Source organism: Emys orbicularis, chromosome 1 (assembly GCF_028017835.1).
Source record: "Emys orbicularis isolate rEmyOrb1 chromosome 1, rEmyOrb1.hap1, whole genome shotgun sequence".
Classification (NCBI taxonomy): domain Eukaryota; kingdom Metazoa; phylum Chordata; order Testudines; family Emydidae; genus Emys; species Emys orbicularis.
Window position 1 is genome coordinate 271,586,358 of NC_088683.1, and position 18,750 is coordinate 271,605,107.

At 45.7% G+C, this 18,750-nt stretch overlaps 1 protein-coding gene across 1 annotated transcript in view; it reads right to left on the reverse strand.

The window, feature by feature from the left end:
• Positions 1-17,946, reverse strand: part of CLDN10 (claudin 10) — a 107,710-nt gene extending 89,764 nt beyond the window's left edge. The window contains exon 1 of the mRNA XM_065423620.1: positions 17,733-17,946. Within this exon, the coding sequence (XP_065279692.1) occupies positions 17,733-17,946 (214 nt within the window). The remainder of the gene's footprint in view (positions 1-17,732) is intronic.
• Between the last annotated feature and the right edge of the window lie 804 nt (positions 17,947-18,750).

The window sequence follows — 18,750 nt, forward strand, 5'->3', positions numbered from 1 at the left end:
TACAAATCTAATTCTACCAAGCCTATTTATATTTTTGACAGATAATATTGATATTTGTTTTTAAGCATTTTTTTTCAATTTTTATATATTTATACAAATTTTACAGTTGTGGGAAATTATGGAGGGTCAGACAATGGGGAGGGTATGAGTCAATAATTATTTAATGAGAACAGATGCTGAGATTCAAAAACTTAAAGCTTTATAACAGTTACAACAAATTGTCAACATCATATGTCAAAATTTTAGCCTTAAATCAAACTCTAAAGTTCTCAAGCAGATTTTTTTCTTACGTTGCTTATCTGTAGATTTCTATTGTTATCAATGGAAATATTTTTTTCATTGGTTTGTGTGTGAATGGTGGAATCGACGTTTACCGATACCAATCTAATCCTTCTGAGCCTAGATATAAAGAAGATGTCCGCTGGCACTTCTGCTCACGCTGTCTCACCAGCTCTCCCAATGACTTCATATAGATGCTGATTATATGAGGGAGAGGACGGTGTCTTATGGGATGCTGAGGGTGAGCGCTTTGGAAGTGGAGGAACAGTTGCCCATAATGACCTTCTGGGTTTGAACTAGAATACCATTTCAGGGTACCTCTGTTTGCTCCTGCAGCTTCTTGGGAATGGGTCAGGAGAATATAGTGATCAGCATTGCATTATCAAATGGCACAGAGAGGTCCAGCAGGATGAACATGGATGTACTTCCTTTGTCTATGGACAGGAGGAGATCACCCACCAGAGCAACAAGTGCTGTCTTTGTACCATGCCCTGGCCTGAAGCCTGCCTCAAAGAATCCATGATGCTGACAGACGGTGCTGAAAAGTGGTTTTGCTGGCTTCTTGACTAGCTTACTTAGAAAAAGGAGGTTAAACGTTGGGGGGTAGCTTGTGAGGTTTTTGGCATGGATAGTAAAATTACACAGTTGCTTAACAATGACTAGTGCACAGCTTCATAGAACAAAGAAAATGAAAGAAATATAAAGCTATATAGAAAATTGGCTAACTGGTAATTTTTAAATAAAAGCAAACAAGAGCCAAAACACTTAAGACCTAAAGGAGCATATTTTGTTTTCTTTTGGTGAACAATACTATTGTTTTTCCTTAGTGGAGAGAAGTGAAGTTTGCCAATAAAGTCTCTGTCTCAGGAAGTAACTCTCTATGACTCACGCACAGCAACAACTATTCTTGGTTAGAAACAGACTTTTCATCTTCATGGAAAGTTCATCATACATGGAGTTCTGTTGTTGTAAATTCATAGATTATAAAGCCAGAAGGGACCATTGTGATAATCTTGTCTGATCTCCTATATAACATAGGCCATAGAACTTCCCTGAATTAATTCCTGTTTTAATGAGAGTATGTCTTTTAGAAAAACATCCAATTTTGATTTTAAAATGTTCCCAACCCCTGGTAAATTGTTCCAATGGTTAACTGTTAAAAATGTGCACATTATTTCCAGTTTGAATTTACTTACCATCAACTTGCAGCCATTGGATCATGTTATACCTTTCTCTGCTAAGTTGAAGAGACCTCTGTTATCAAATTTGTGCTCCCCACATATGTACTTATAGACTGATCAAGTCACCCCTTAACGTTCTCTTTGTTAAGCAAAATAAACTCAAGGAGCTCACTCCATCACAATAAGGCATGTTTTTTGATATTGCACATTCTCTTGGCTCTTCTCTGAACCCTCTCCAGTTTATAAACATCCTTCTTGAATTGTGGACACCAAAACATGGTGTTTCAGCAGTGATTGTTCCAGTGCAAAATACAGAGGTAATCTAACGTCCATACTCCAACTCGAGATTCTGCAGTTTATATGTCCAAAGGTCAGATTAGCCTATGTGATCTCAGTACTGGAAACTCCTGGTCAGCTGATGATTCGTTATGACCCCAAATCCCATTTCAGAGTCACTGATTTGCAGATAGCCCCCCATTGTGTAAGTATGGGCTACAGTTTTTGTTCCTACAGATTTTTGTTTCAAACTCCCTGAGGACATAAAGTTTAAAAAATAAAGATGAAGTATTGAAAATACCATGTTCTCTAGGTTATTTTAGAGTTTTCCATTTTTCATTAACAAAAATGCCCAAAATTCTTTTAAATGGTCTAATTTTTGCTGTTTTAATACTTAGCCTTTGCTAAGATTGTAGACAGAACTTTGATTTCAACAGGAACAGGAGTGAGCCTAGTGGCAAAAAAAAAAAAGGATTTCAGTGGGAGTAGCACTGAGACAGTAGTCACAATTTGAAATGGCTGTTGCAGGCTGGCTGGCACTTTAAGGCACTTAAAAGGTGACCTGGCTGGAAGACTTGGAGAGAGACAGGCCACTCCAGGGCTGAAGAAGTGGTCAAAAGAGGGCATAAGAGGCAAAGTTCCCTGTAACGGGTATTAGGGGCACCCTAGAGGTTAGAGTGCACCATAACACTAATACATATCACTGAAACATGAGTTGCTTCCCAGATCTCCTCTACTTCATTTTACCAATACAAACATTTGTGAACATAGCACCACGGGCTGGATACATTACTGAGGTAATACTCCTCTGGACCCTGCCTGCCTCCCAGTGCTGCCTCTGCCCCGACTCCATGCTAGTTACCACTGCTCTGCTTGCACAGCTTTTCTAATCACTGAGTCCCAGTTCTGATTCCATCCACAGACCTGCAGCTGCCTTGTCTGGGCCTGCTCTACTCACTGCTTCTTCCCCCCACCCCCCCTGAAGTTGCTAGACTTTTTTTCTCAGGCTCCATGTGACTGAGGGTATGTCTACACTACGAAATTAGGTCGAATTTATAGAAGCCGGTTTTATAGAAATCGGTTGTATGCAGCCGATTGTGTGTGTCCCCACATAAAATGCTCTAAGTGCATGAAGTCAGCGGACCGCGTCCACAGTACCGAGGCTAGCGTCGACTTCCGGCGCATTGCACTATGGGTAGCTATCCCACAGTTCCCGCAGTCTCCGGCGCCCATTGGAATTATGGGTTGAGATCGCAATGCCCGAATGATGCAAAACAGTGTCGCGGGGGGTTCTGGGTACATTGCGTCAGGCCCCTCCCCCTCCGTCACAGCAACGGCAGACAATAGATTCGCGCCTTTTTACCTGGGTTACCTGTGCAGACAACATACCACGGCAAGCATGGAGCCCGCTCAGCTCAGCTCACCGTCACCATATGTCATCCAGGTGCCGGCAGACGTGGGACTGCATTGCTACACAGCAGCAGCAGCTAACTGCCTTTTGGCGGTAGACGGTGCAGCATGACTGGTAGCCTTCATCGGCGATCTGGGTGCTGGTAGCTGTGGGGCTGGCAGCCGTAGGGCTGCATTGCACCAGCCCCTTACCTTTTGCCTTTTGGCAGTAGATGGTTTATTACGACTGGTAACCGTCCTCGTCGGACAACGATGGCTATCAGTCATAGTATATTATTTTCTGCCAAGTATTGTCTGCTAAGCACCCAGAAGAGGCCGAGGGCGATCTGGGTGCTGGCAGACATGTGGCTGGCACACGTGGGGCTACATTGCTACACAGCAGCAACCCCTTGCCTTTTGGCAGTAAATAGTATATTATGATTGGTATCCGTCATCATCATACTGCCAAGTGCCCAGTATTTGCTGCCAAGCACCCAGAAAATGCCGAGGGCTATCAGTCATGCTGCACCGTCGTCTTAAGATGTAAAAAATAGATTTGTTCTGTATTCATTTCCTTCCCCCCTCCCTCCGTCAAATCAACGGCCCGCTAAACCCAGGCTTAGGAGTTCAATCTCTGGGGGGGAGGGGGGGCATTCTGTGTGACAGTTGTTTGTATTTCTCCCTGATGCACAGCCACCTTTCTTGATTTTAATTCCCTGTACCTGTACGCCATGTCGTCACTCGCCCCTCCCTCCCTCCCTCCCTCCCTCCTTCCTTCCCCTGGTCTTTCAGATACTAGTTTCGCGCCTTTTTTCAGACCAGACACCATAGCTAGCACTGGGATCATGGAGCCCGCTCAGATCACCGCGGCAATTATGAGCACTATGAACACCACGCGCATTGTCCTGGAGTATATGCAGAGCCAGGACATGCCAAAGCAAAACCGGGACCAGCCGAGGAGGAGGCGATTGCAGCGCGGCGACGAGAGTGATGAGGAAATGGACATGGACATAGACCTCTCACAAGGCACAGGCCCCAGCAATGTGGAAATCATGGTGTTCCTGGGGCAGGTTCATGCCGTGGAACGCCGATTCTGGGCCCGGGAAACAAGTACAGACTGGTGGGACCGCATCGTGCTGCAGGTGTGGGACGATTCCCAGTGGCTGCGAAACTTTCGCATGCGTAAGGGCACTTTCATGGAACTTTGTGACTTGCTTTCCCCTGCCCTGAAGCGCCAGAATACCAGGATGAGAGCAGCCCTCACAGTTGAGAAGCGAGTGGCGATAGCCCTGTGGAAGCTTGCAACGCCAGACAGCTACCGGTCAGTCGGGAATCAATTTGGAGTGGGCAAATCTACTGTGGGGGCTGCTGTGATCCAAGTTGCCAGGGCAATGAGAGACCTGGTGATATCAAGGGTAGTGACTCTGGGAAACGTGCAGGACATAGTGGATGGCTTTGCTGCAATGGGATTCCCTAACTGTGGTGGGGCGATAGATGGAACCCATATCCCTATCTTGTCACCGGAGCACCAAGCCACCGAATACATAAACCGCAAGGGGTACTTCTCAATGCTGCTGCAAGCCCTGGTGGATCACAAGGGACGTTTCACTGACATCAACGTGGGTTGGCCGGGAAGGGTACATGATGCTCGCGTCTTCAGGCATTCTGTTCTGTTTCGAAAGCTGGAGGAAGGGACTTTCTTCCCGGACCAGAAAATAACCGTTGGGGATGTTGACATGCCTATCGTGATCCTTGGGGACCCAGCCTACCCCTTAATGCCATGGCTCATGAAGCCGTACACAGGCAGCCTGGACAGGAGTCAGGACCTGTTCAACTACAGGCTGAGCAAGTGCCGAATGGTGGTGGAATGTGCATTTGGGCGTTTAAAAGCACGCTGGCGCAGCTTACTGACTCACTCAGACCTTAGCGAAAAGAATATCCCCATTGTTATTGCTGCTTGCTGTGCGCTCCACAATATCTGTGAGAGTAAGGGGGAGACATTTATGGCGGGGTGGGAGGTAGAGGCAAATCGCCTGGCCGCTGATTACGCGCAGCCAGACACCAGGTCAGTTACAGCAGCACAGCAGGGCGCGGTGCGCATCAGAGAAGCTTTGAAAACTAGTTTTGTAACTGGCCAGGCTATGTGTGAAACTTCTGTTTGTTTCTCCTTGATGAAATCTCCGCCCCCCCCCCACCCGGTTAACTCTACTTCCCTGTAAACCAACCACCCCACCCTCCCCTACCCTCCCCCCTTCAAGCACCACTTGCAGAGGCAATAAAGTCATTGTTACTTCACATTCATGCATTCTTTATTAATTCAGCACACAACTAGGGGGATAATTGCCAAGGTAGCCCGGGATGGGTGGGGGAGGAGGGAAGGAAAAGGACACACTGCAGTTTAAAACTTTAAAACTTTAACACTTATTGCTCGGGAAATCATCTAGGGTGGAGTGACTGGGTGGCCGGAGGCCCCCCCACCGTGTTCTTGGGCGTCTGGGTGAGGAGGCAATGGGACTTGGGGAGGAGGGCTGTTGGTTACACAGGGGCTGTAGCGGCGGTCTCTGCTCCTGCTGCCTTTCCTGCAGCTCAACCATACGCAGGAGCATATCACTTTGATGCTCCAGCAGCCGGAGCATCAACTCTTGCCTTCTGTGTGCAAGCTGATGCCACCTCTCCTCTTCAGCCCACGATTCAGCACGCAACTTCTCTTCTTCAGCCCGCGATTCAGCACGCCACCTCTCCTCTCGCTCATATTGGGCTTTTCTAAAATCAGTAATTGACTGCCTCCATGCATTCTGCTGTGCTCTGTCAGCGTGGGAGGCAGTCTGTAGTTCAGTAAACATTTCATCACGCGTCCTTCGCTTCCGCTTTCGAATATTCACTAGCCTCTGTGAAGGAGAAACATTTGCAGCTGGTGGAGGAGAAGGGAGAGGTGGTTAAAAAAGATACATTTTAGAGAACAATGGGTACACTCTTTCACGTTAGATTTTGCTGTTCACATCACACAGCACATGTGCTTTCATTACAAGGTCGCATTTTTCCTCTTATATTGAGAGCCTGCAGGTTTGGTGTGAGAGATCACTCACGCAGTGCCAGGCCACAGATTTCAGGTTGCAGGCAGCCATGGTAAGACACAGTCTTTTGGCTTTTTTAACCTTGTTAACATGTGGGGGTGGTTTAAAACAGTACTGCTCTCATTAACCATACCAAGCACCCGTTGGGTTGGCCATTTAAAATGGGTTTGCAATGTAAAAGGAGGTGCTGCGGTTTCAGGGTTAACATGCAGCACAAACCCAACTAACTCCCCTCCCCCCCACACCCAATTCTCTGGGATGGTCACTTCACCCCTTCCCCCCACCGCGTGGCTAACAGCGGGGAATATTTCTGTTCAGCAGAGCAGGAAGGGGCACCTCTGAATGTCCCCTTAATAAAATCGCCCCATTTCAACCAGGTGACCGTGAATGATATCACTCTCCTGAGGATAACAAAGAGCGATAAGGAATGGATGTTGTCTGCATGCCAGCAAACACCGGGACCATACGCTGCCATGCTTTGTTATGCAATGATTCCAGACTACGTGCTACTGGCCTGGCGTGGTAAAGTGCCAGGGCAAATTAATCATTAATCATTAAACAAGCTTGCTTTTAAACCATGTGTAATATTTACAAAGGTACACTCACCAGAGGTCCCCTGTGTGCCCACAGGGTCTTGGGTGAGTTCGGGGGTTACTGGTTCCAGGTCCAGGGTGATAAACATATCCTGGCTGTTGGGGAAACCGGTTTCTCCGCTTCCTTGCTGCTGTGAGCTATCTATATTATCTCCATCCTCATCTTCCTCGTCCCCCGAACCCGCTTCCCTGTGTGATTCTCCAGTGAGGGACTCATAGCACACGGTTGGGGTAGTGGTGGCTGCACCCCCTAGAATGGCATGCAGCTCCGCGTAGAAGCGGCATGTTTGCGGCTCAGCCCCTGACCTTCCGTTTGCTTCTCTGGCTTTGTGGTAGGCTTGCCTTAGCTCCTTAATTTTCACGCGGCACTGCTGTGCGTCCCTGTTATGGCCTCTGTCCTTCATGGCCTTGGAGACCTTTTCTAATATTTTGCCATTTCGTTTACTGCTTCGGAGTTCGGCCAGCACAGATTCATCTCCCCATATGGCGAGCAGATCCCGTACCTCCCGTTCGGTCCAGGCTGGAGCTCTTTTGCGATCCTGGGACTCCATCACGGTTACCTGTGCTGATGAGCTCTGCGTGGTCACCTGTGCTCTCCACGCTCAGCAAACAGGAAATGAAATTCAAACGTTCGCGGGGCTTTTCCTGTCTACCTGGCCAGTGCATCTGAGTTGAGAGTGCTGTCCAGAGCGGTCACAATGAAGCACTGTGGGATAGCTCCCGGAGGCCAATAACGTCGAATTCCGTCCACACTAACCCAATTCCGACCCCCTAAGGCCGATTTTATCACTAATCCCCTCGTCGGAGGTGGTGTAAAGAAACCGGTTTAAAGGGCCCTTTAAGTCGAAAGAAAGGGCTTCGTCGTGTAAACGTGTCCAGGCTAAATTCGAATTAACGCGGCTAAAGTCGACCTAAACTCGTAGTGTAGACCAGGCCTCAGCCTTTTGATTTCCCCAGTCTCTTAATTTCACACTGCTGTAAGGCTGCCAAATTTGCTCTCAGGTAGCTGCTGCTGTGTACATTATCTGCTAGCTGAGTCTCGTGATTTCTTGCCCAAGTGGTTCCACATTGGAACTACCTGTTGCCATACATTCCAGGGGAGGGGGAAGTTGATCCTACCTTCTTCCTGGCTCTGCTTCCATTAAGGCAAATCACCGATATTAGCTCCTTAAGGTCTTAGAATGGGTGTCAATCTCATCTGCTGGCCCAGGCCACTGACCTACATCCTGCTCCTGCTCCCCACTGTGGTTCTTAAGATCATTTAGGAGGGGGAAGGGTCTTCACAGTGATCCTGCAGGGGATATATTAATCCGTGATCCTAAAAGCGATAGTTGAACATTTTCTTATTTTAACCTACATGATAGACAAGAATGTGGATGATAAGCAAGTGATGTGCTGCCAGCATTTTACCAACAGGCTTACACGATTTTCTCCCATATCCTATAATGATTGTGTACCAAGGAATCATGTACTTAAGTTGCAGACAGGAAGGGTGAGGGACTAGGAAACCTTTCCACTTGGTTTCTCATTTAAACAAAAACACCTCTCCAAACCATAACCAAAGAAGGATGCAGAGTCACTTGGCAAACAAACCTGTATTAAGTACATTTGCTGGAAATGTTTATACTTTGTTCCTGTAAACTATAGTGACTGTACTGATATGATAGCACAGAGTTCAGCTTGCACAGACTGAAGTGGGGGAGGAGAGTGAAGATCTCTGGAAGTTTTTTTTGGAAAATACCTGCCATATGATGCATTCCTAAAGCAAAAAATTACTCTTTAGAACAGGGGTGGGCAAACTTTTTGAACCACATCTGGGTATGGAAATTGTATGGCGGCCATGAATGCTCATGAAATTGGGGGTTGGAGTGCGGGAGGGAGTGAGGGCTCTGGCCGGGGGTGCAGGCTCTGGGCTGGGGCCAGAAATGAGGAGTTCAGGGTGTGGGAGGAGGCTCCGGGCTGGAGCAGGAGGTTGGGGTGCGGGCTCTGGGTGGGGCTGGGGATGAGGGGTTGGGGGTACAGGAGGGTGCTCTGGGCTGGGACCAAGAGGTTTGGAGAGTGGGAGGGGGATCAGGGCTGGGGCAGGGGGTTGGGGCGCTGGAGGGGGTCAGGGGTGCAGGCTCTGGGTGGTACTTACCTCAAGCAGCTCGCGGAAGCAAAGGCATGTCCCCTCTCCGGCTTCTATGCGCAGCCCTGTCCACAGGTGCCACCCCTGCAGCGCCCATTGGCCGTGGTTCTCGGTCAATAGCAGCTGCGGAGGCAACACTTGGGGTGGGGGCAGTGGAGTGGGGCAAGCCCATGACCCCGCTCCCCAGCCAGCGTGCCGGAGTAGGGAAAGCCCTGGACCCTGCTCCCCAGCGGTAGCTCGAGGGCCAGATTAAAATGTTTGAAGGGCCAGATGCAGCCCCAGGCCGTAGTTTGCCCACCCTGCTTTTGAAGTATTTTATGACCCTCAGTCAATTGCGGGGATAAGAGGTCATTCTCTAGGGAGAGAGCTGAGCAGGGGAGTAGAGCCCTGCAGCGGGACTAGAATCCTGTGGGTCCTGCAGGATCCGCTGCCATAATAGTGGGAATGGATAAAATATACTTTGTTACGGGTGGGCAGAGGCAACTAGTGGGAGGGACACAAAGGGGGGCACCAGCTAAGGGGGGGACACGTGACCCCTCCTGCGTGACCTCCCACTTGACTCCTCCCTGCCCCGCCCCCAGCCCAGGGCCCCCGCACTCTCCCTGTCCCCTCCTCCCCATTCCACATTACCTGGGCGGGGGGCTCTGTCCTCCTGCTGCGCCGGCCCGGCTCCCCGAGCTGTTCGGCTGCTCTTCTGGCAGCCAGGCTCCGGAGCCACTCCTGGATGCTGCCCGGTGCAGCACAGGAGCTACCTGGAGGGTGCCTGACTGTGGCAGCCGCAGGCCGCCCGCACCCCCCAGGCTCAGCTTCTGGTGACAGTGGCCGAGCAAGCCGGAGCCCCCTGCCCTCCCTGGCATGCTCCTGTCCCCAGAAGCTGAGCCTGGGCAGGGAGAGGGCTGTTGCTGTTTCCGCTCCCTGCCTTGCCCAGGCTCAGCTTCTGGGGATGGGAGCCAACTCTGAGCATGCCGGGGAGGGCTCCGGCTTGCTCGGCCACTATCCCTTAGAAGCTGAGCCCAGGGCAGCCACTGCGCTGCACCGGGCAGTGTGGCTGGAAGAGGTAGGGTGACCAGACAGCAAATGTGAAAAATTGGGACGGGGTGGGGGGTAGTAGGAGCCTATACGAGAAAAAGACCCAAAAATCAGGACTGTCCCTATAAAATCGGGACATCTGGTCACCCTAGGAAGAGGAGAGGCTCTGGCCCCGCCCCTTCCTCTCCCCATCTGGGGCTGGCTGCTGGGTTAAGTGCCCTGAGCAAGCTTCTGGGGAGGGCAGGTGGCCAACCCTTCCCGTGCCCCCGCCCCCGGCATCGCCTCTTTGGGCGGGATTGGGTGTGCAAAAAAAAGTGGTAATTTTGTGGGAAACCACAACATCTCTCATCAGTTTGTCATAAATAGACTTTCAGCAATGTACAGCAAGTTTTTCTTTTTTTTTTTTTATAATAACGTTTTTAATACTTAAATTATAGTGAGGGATAGAAAGATTACATGTCTATTATAACAGGAGTTGAAGTATTTTTTTACATGGTTTAAGCAAGATTTGTTTTATTCTTTTATTGGTAAAAGTTGATTCTGAATTCCGTTTATAATATATTAACCAACCTGTTTTTTTGGTTTTAGTTTTTAGTAGCATGGGGAAATTTGTCTCTCTTGCGGGATTTGTGGGATCTAAGGTTTTGCAGGTGGGAGTGGGATAAAAATGCAAGAAACGATGCAGGAGCAGATGGGAGTGGGTATTGCGGAGCGGGATAAAAAAATAGTCCCACACAGGACTCTACAAGGGAGCATCTACTCTTTCCAGTCTGCTGTCCTGCAGCCCACCTAGATATCTGAGTGGCTGATTGGGAGTTAGCGGTGTTCCAGACAGCATTAGCTGCCTCTTCATGCCCTTTGAAGCTGCTGCTGCTGCACAGATAGGAAAGAAGGCAGTCAATGGAAGGACAACAGGGCAGCCATGTGTCGTTGCTGGAGTCTGCGGCCCTCCAAGCCACACTGAGGGGAATGGTCACGCCCAAGGAGCCTAGTAGTAGAGCTACACAAATAATTAACTATTCTGTCCAAACCCAAATGGAATTTTTTTGTTTTTTCTTGCTGAAATGAAAAAAAATTCATTTTGGGTCAAATGAAACATTTTGTTTGACCCAAAACAACTCTTTTGGTGCTTTGTTTCAGGTTGTTTTCAAGTGGCTTTCACTTCTTAGCTAACTTTTGAAAACAAATGCCATTTCAAAAATGAAGTCAAAACATTTCCTTTTGAAATGGCTAAAACAAACTTTCAACTTTTTTGAATGTTTTTTTCCAGCTGAAACTGTTCACAGAAAAATGCAGGGTTTTTTTGGGGGGGGGGAGGGGAAGGGTGTGTGTGAATTTACTTTTTGCTGAATCTTTTTTTGCCCAGGTCTACCCAGTGGAGTGCACAGAATCATATTTTGAACATCTGCACCATCTAGTGGGAGTGGTGTCTCATTTTGGCTTCTTGAATTGATGAAGTTTATTTTGTAGGCAGAGTTTGGAATACCACTACTTTTTACCCTTCAGTTAGACCCCCTTCATGTACATGAGTATCTATATCCTTGTGGCCGTGAGTATGCAGAGACTTTGTTACAGAGGAGGTGTGTTACACTGCTGTTGCATGGCTAACAGATCCAGAACACAGTCCTTTAATTGTTGTCAAATTACAAAGGAGGATGCTTAACTGTAAAATCATTAATTTTTGGGTAGATTAAATGAAAGCAACTGAGGCATTAGAGAAAATATTATGTAACCAGGATATGAGAGGCTATTTCATAGCAACAGAGCAGGGCTGGCCTTATGTTTTGTGGAGCCCAAAGGTGCTGGAAGGAGGTAAAATCAGACCATAAATTGTGTCTCCCTCTGAACCTGCTGTCAATAATGGTGTTACCTCCTTTGTAATGTACTTTGAGATCTCTGGATGATAAGCACTATATAAGAGCGTGGTGGTGGTGGTAGTAGTGTGTGTTGTTCTTTTAATTAATTATACTGTTTCTTCCCCTACCTTATGCCACTTCTGGAATTTAAAATAGAGCTGACCTGTGCATTGCAAGGCTTGCCCTGGAGGCTGGGCTCCAAACAGCTCTTTGTTTTGCTTGTTTTTTTGGCCAGCCTTTTAGCTGAGAAGGTGTTTATGTCCCTGTGAAGGATGAATCTGGCTGGTAGGTCAATTAAATAACATGTTAAAATGGGGTCAGTGAGTCACTTTTCATTATTTTTGGTGTGTGGCTTGTTCTCCTATTTCTGCTGTATACAGGGTATTGATGCTAGTTGAAGTATTTTTCATTCTGTCTTATTATAATGTCACTTTTGGAGAAAGGAAAAGCAGTCTACAAATAGGAGAGCATTTTGGAACATCTCCATCTGGGAAAGGAAATACAGAATTCCTAAGTTCACATTTCCTTTGGAAATATGAATCAGTATTCATCACTTTGAACAAATGCACTGTGTAACCGAATATAAATCTTAGACATGTCTTGTATCTGATTGTCAGCTGTAGAAGAATAGCCTCATGTTAAATAAGATACCACATTTTAGTTGATTTCCTTTGAATATGAAAATATCAACAGTTATGCATGTTGGTGTCACTGATTTCTGTAGAACAACATGGAATATTTAAAAAAATTGGAAGCATGTGGGGAAAACCTCATAGTAGGCCTTCCAGATGAGAAGAATAACTGCACTTAACTATAAGGTGTGGGTGGATTTAGCTGTTGAAATCCATTGGTTTGAACTAGCTAAATCTTCATGATTCACCTTTTCAAAAATTAGGCGCTAGAAGTTAAAACTCCAAGAGAAGATCTTATGGGTCTTCATGGAAAATGTTGCTACATAATATAAATAATAGATCTACTTTATGGTATAAAATAGTACACCCTGATGAACAAAAGCAATGATTTATCAGGAGACTTTAACACGGCAGAAGAATCAATAATACAGAATGTTGAGCTTAGCCTGCTATTAAAAGAGAACCAACCACCTCCCCCCACAAAAAAACACAACAAAACCTTTGTTATAAACAAATTAAAGCTGCAAGGGTGTTTCAGTGGTATCCGGCTAATACCTTAGACCAATATTACGCTTTCTTTACAAAAATTCTACACACTTAAAATATAGGCACAGAAGTAAAATTAACTTGTTACTAGAAGATTATTGGAAATGGTACTTAGTACTCTCATAATGATTTGTTATTTTGACCATTGCATATGCTAAGGGGCAAACATACATTTAGGCAAGCAGTGTAAGTTGGGTAGAGTGAGAATTGCATGAAATTATTTCAGTACTTAAGTGCTCTGCTGGATCAGGGCCTTCACTGTTAAGTTCCAGACTTTCTAATGTTTGACTGTGATAGAGTGTTGCTCAACCTCATATACACTGCAAAGATGTGATAGAGCCAGGAACAGTACCCAGCTCTCTTGTGTTCTATTCCAGTGCCTTAGCCACAAGAGAACATCCCTGTCCTTCTTGCAACCCTCTGCCTCATTCACTGTCCATCTTGTGCACTGACAGAAGTAGGAGTCCAGTAGACAAGAAAGCATGTGATTGTGTAATTAGACAAACCCATACACATAATGGGGCTGAATTAAGGTTTTGAGTGCTTGACTTTGGAATCTTAATGTTTTTTAAACATATGTTTTTGAATAACTAATATTTAAACCAAAATGAGTTCAAGTTATGAACCCAGAACCTTTACATGAGTTACACAGACTTCCACCACTGAGTTAATGGAGTACCTGGTAGTAGTAGGAGGCTATTATCCTCTAGGTAAACCAGCCACAAGAAGATGTGACACACTATACCAGTGGTTTAAACAACTATTTGCTAGCCAGTACATAAGAACAGCCATACTGGGTCAGACAAAAGGCCCATCTAGCCCAGTATCCTGTCTTCTGAAAGTGGCCAGTGCCAGTACCCGGAAGGAATGAACAGAGCATATAATCATCAAGTGATGCATCCCCTGTCCCCCATTCCCAGCTTCTGGCACCATCCCTCCTTATCCTGGCTAATAGCCATTGATGGACCTATCCTCCATGAATTTATCTAGTTCTTTTTTGAACCCTGTTATAGTCTTGGCCTTCACAACATCCTCTGGCAAGGAGTTCCACAGGTTGACTGTGTATTGTGCAAAAAAATACTTCCTTTTGTTTGTTTTAAACCTGTTACCTATTAATTTCATTTGGTGACCCTAGTGGAACACTGGGAGTCAGGATTCCTGGGTTCTATTCCTGGCTGCAGAGATGATGGTAGTATAATGGTTACAGACATCTCTGCCAAACAAATAAGTTTGACAATTCCATTCTGAAAGACAGTATAACAGTGAATGAGAACTGGGTCTGCTATGCTACAGATAGGATTCAATTTCCAGTTCTGGAACTTCTCAGCTATACCATCTGTAAAATGGGGGAAAGATACTTGCCTGTCTTCTAATGTAGAAAGAAGACACCATGCTCAATGATACGGCCATGAAGTTTATTAATACCAGTAAGCGGAAGAGCTAAGACTAGAACTCATTGTTTCTTCCTGGTCCCCAACCCAACTGTCTAAAGATTACTAAAGAACCAAAGAGCTTGCATAGCCGGTTTAGTATTTGATTCTATAACAAACTGCAAATAAATGCTATAAAATAAGTGAGCAATAGTAAAGCTATTTCTCTGTCCCTGCCCACACTCACTATGTTAATAATGATGATACATAGAGGCTCTGGCATAGGTGCTGGAACTAGGAGTATAGCCACACCCTCTGGCTTGAAGTAGTAATAATAACCCAAATACATGGTTTCCACCTTTAGCACCCCCACTGTAAAAATTGTGCCAGCACCACCAGGCTCTGGAAGACACACTGGCAATTTTAGTTCCTTTTGGAATAATGGTGGATTCATATTTTACAATATAGCACTATGTGCAAAGCTCTTCCAGCAGATTTCTTGTTTTCTTCAGAGTATCATGATGTCAAGTAATTTTATAAAACAAAATGCATCGTTATTTTTGCATATCTATTTTGCTCTGCATGTAATACGACACCTTGGAGGTGCTTGCCCTGGCTGATTAAAATTAGATTTCCTAAATGTCAGTTCAAATTATTGCTGCCATCTCATTTTAATAAGAACATGTTGCTCAAAGCTGTTAATTACATATCTGTATTATTATAAACTACTAATAAGCAAAAGTTTATTGGAATTTGTACATACATTGTTTAAAAAATTCATACATAGTCATATCATATTTATTATGCCAGTTGTAGTCAGTCAATGATTAAATGGTTCAAAGCAGTAAAATTTTGTCACTAATGTGATTGATTATATTGAAAATAACCTTCCTAGCAATTATTATAATAATGAAAGTTTATAGTCACTGAAGTACTGAAAGGAAAGTGTTCTTTTTTTAAAAAAAAGTCAAGAAAAAATAAGCATTACAATCCATAAACAATTATTCAAAAAGAAAACAGATTTTTAAATAGTGCACTTGAGTTTCTATAGCTTTTTCCCCCGTCTTTGATTAATTTTAGCTATATTGTAACACGAGTAAAAGGTTTCTCACTGATTCAGATAATTAGTACATGATTTTTTTGCAGTTCTGAGGACTGTCTGATAAAATATGTACAAAAAGATATAAATGTTCCATTGATCTTACCAGGAGCTTTGCCTACACCAGGGCTGCAACTTCAAGCCCATAATTTCATCTTCATCATCCTCATCATCAGTCATTTTGACCAATCAACTTTACCTTTATGGATTTCTACTATTCAAAGCAGGTAAATGCTCTGAAGGCAGAGTAGATGTATAAAGTCATAGCTACTCATGATGGGCCAAATTTTGGTTCCACTGAGGTCTACAACAAAATTTCTGATTTCAATAGGACCAGGAATTGGCCTTTATGACCCTCAGGCCACGAATGCCACCTACTAGTGTTTCTTGTAGCTCTCAAAGAGGAATTTGCAAGGTTGCCTCTGCCCTGGATTTCTTCCCTGATTCCATGAAATTACTAGTGGTGGTCTTTTTTTAGTACCGTCCCCAACCACACACTGGATTATGGTGGACCTACTCTACCTTGTTCATTTGCCCCAGTCATCCTAGACAGCCCAGTTTCAGCCAGGGCCGGCTCTAGGCACCAGCAAACCAAGCACGTGCTTGGGGCAGCACATTTTCAAGGGCAGCATTCTGGCCATTTTTTTTTGTGTGTGCTTCCGGCGGCAAAAGCCTAGAGCCGGCCCTGGCAGCAGCAGCGCGTCGTGCGCGGGGGGCACCCTGGGGCCGCTGCGGTTCGCACCGCAGGGGAGCAGCACCCACACCATGTGGCTGGGCCGGGCAGGCTTCAAGCTGGGGACATTCAGACTGGGGGACACCCCACAGGGCATGCGGAGCCGCCTGCAGCTGCCGCAGGGCGGCCGCCCCCCCCAGTGCTGCAGCCGGGGCTGGGCGAAGCGGCCCAAGCCGCCCAGGGACTGTGGCAGGGCGGCCAGAAGCAGCAGCAGCAGTGGGGCCATAGAGGGCGGGGCCTGCGTCCCGCTCTCCAGGGCTCCGCTGCCTCTGGGGCTACCCTGCCCCGGCTCCTCAGCCCTCTGCCGGGGCAGTCCCCCGGCTCTGCCCTCCCAGGTCCCGGCTGGTCCTGGAGGCGGGAGCCCTGGATGGAGGGACCCTGGGCTGAGGCGCGGCCCGGGAGCCCCGCTGCTTACCCCGACCCTGCCAGCGCCGGACCGGCTGGAGGCGAGGGGGGAGCGGGCAGAGTCAGCACTGGTGGGGGGGGAGAGCCCAGGGCTGGGGTGGCAGGGGGTGCGGGTGTGGGGGGGAAGAGAGAACCCAGGTCTGGGGTGGCAGGGGGTGCAGGTGGGTGGGGGGAAGAGAGAACCCAGGTCTGGGGTGGGGGGCAGCCAAAAATGTTTTTGCTTGGGGCGGCAAAAAACCTAGAGCCGGCCCTGGTTTCAGCAAGTTCCTTTGCCCTTGTCCTCATGGGAAAGAAGGGGCATCATTGGTGATAGCTGAGTAGTTCTACTATGCGAATTCTAGAAGACTTTATTGTTTAGTGCCTCAAAGTTTAACTAGTACTACAAATATTTTAAACCAAATGCTTCTCCATATGCTGTTCTATACACAGAAGAAAAAAACCCCACCTTCACTCAGTAGCTGAGCAGCCTACATTTACTTTTTTACAAATCAATAGATGATGTTAAATACCTCTCTCTCTTTCTAACTCACCTTCTACAATATCATGCCCCAATCCTGGAAACACATACATAGGTGCTTAGCTCTAAGCATGTCAGTAGTTCCATTACACTTGTGCTTGTAGTGAAGAATATACACAAGTGCTCCATTGGACCAGGTCCCTAATTATTTTAAGAAGTTCTGATAAGTGTCAGAGATCCTGTCATTATAACTTACCCCCTCCTGCCAGCCATATATTTAGTTTCACATAGACCTCTTCCATCTCTAATTTCTATTAGGTAGTCTAGTCCACCTCTGCCAACAGAAGTTTGTTACCAAAAGTATATTTGCCAGTATTCTGTCCTGTATGGAGGTTTTTTTTGTTTGTTTTTTTTTAATGTCTTACATAGTGGAATTACCTTTTTTCCTCGGGAAATGAATGCATGTTACTGTCAGGAAATTTCCAATATTCATTCTATATTTTCCTTTTATTAAATGTATACCCTTGTTTCTAGTTATACCCTGTTGTACAAACCAAAATCATTCTCTTCCTCCTTAGGCTCACATCTTGAAATTCTCAGTTATTTGTAAATGTTACTCAATCACCCTGTACTGATGTAGTTCTTCATGCACTGTCTTAGTTCTAGTAAAATTACCTTTACTTACCTTCTAGTCTGAAGATGGTAAAATGAGGTCTGCAATGAAAAGCACCCAGTGCGTTTCCTGCACAGTTCATCCAAAGACCCTGGAAAACCCAAGTTGCAGTGATAACTGATGTTGCTCTGCTAGTTACTTTCCACTCATTTGATGCAGTGGCAGCAATAACAGCTCCTATTCCACCAAAACAAAATATAAAAGCTAAAATCTGTATCCCTAACATGCTTCTTGACTTTCACTGTATGCTGGACAATTAGCACTGTCACTGTGTGGTATGCCGAGAGTACTTCAATCATCTGGGTAAGCAATAGGTACAACACAAGCAAATTACACTTGAACAAGTGTTGCAGAAAGTTAATATGGGGACAAGACATTTTTCATGCTTGCTTGACTTAAAGACCCAGGCACCATAGACATTTAGAAAGAAACAAAAAGTGAGATTTTTTTTTCTTTTAGATAATTAGTGATAGATGTTATAAATCAATAAATTAATTTTAATTTTAAAAATGAACTTAATTTTTTCATATTTTTTCTCACTTCTGGTATTCCAGTTAATGCTTAATTTTTAGTTAATTGGAAACTTAACAACCCTAGAAAAAAGTGCAGAGTCCAAATTGTTCAGCATCCATTAGCAGATGTAGCAAAATACTTTTAAAGGGATCAAATATTGTTTGGAAAATATATTTTAAAAGAGTCTGAAATAAATTCACTTGTCAGCAATAGTTGACCTGGTAGCGCTGTCTTTAAGACTGTAAAGTCTTTGGGGCAGGCACTGTGTTTGCACCTTTGTATTTTGGAAGATAAAAAATCTGTATACAGAATTAAACTCTGAGAATGGATTCCTTCTTGACTTATGAATAGATTCATCTGCCAGATTCCAAGTACAAATGGAAAGTATTTATTAATATACCTACTTTTAAAGAGATGACAGACAGCATTGCCATTGAACACTAAAATGACATCCTGTACCAGACTGTTCTAACAATGAGGATGAGTAAATTTAGACAGGAAGAATCCAATTCCTCCT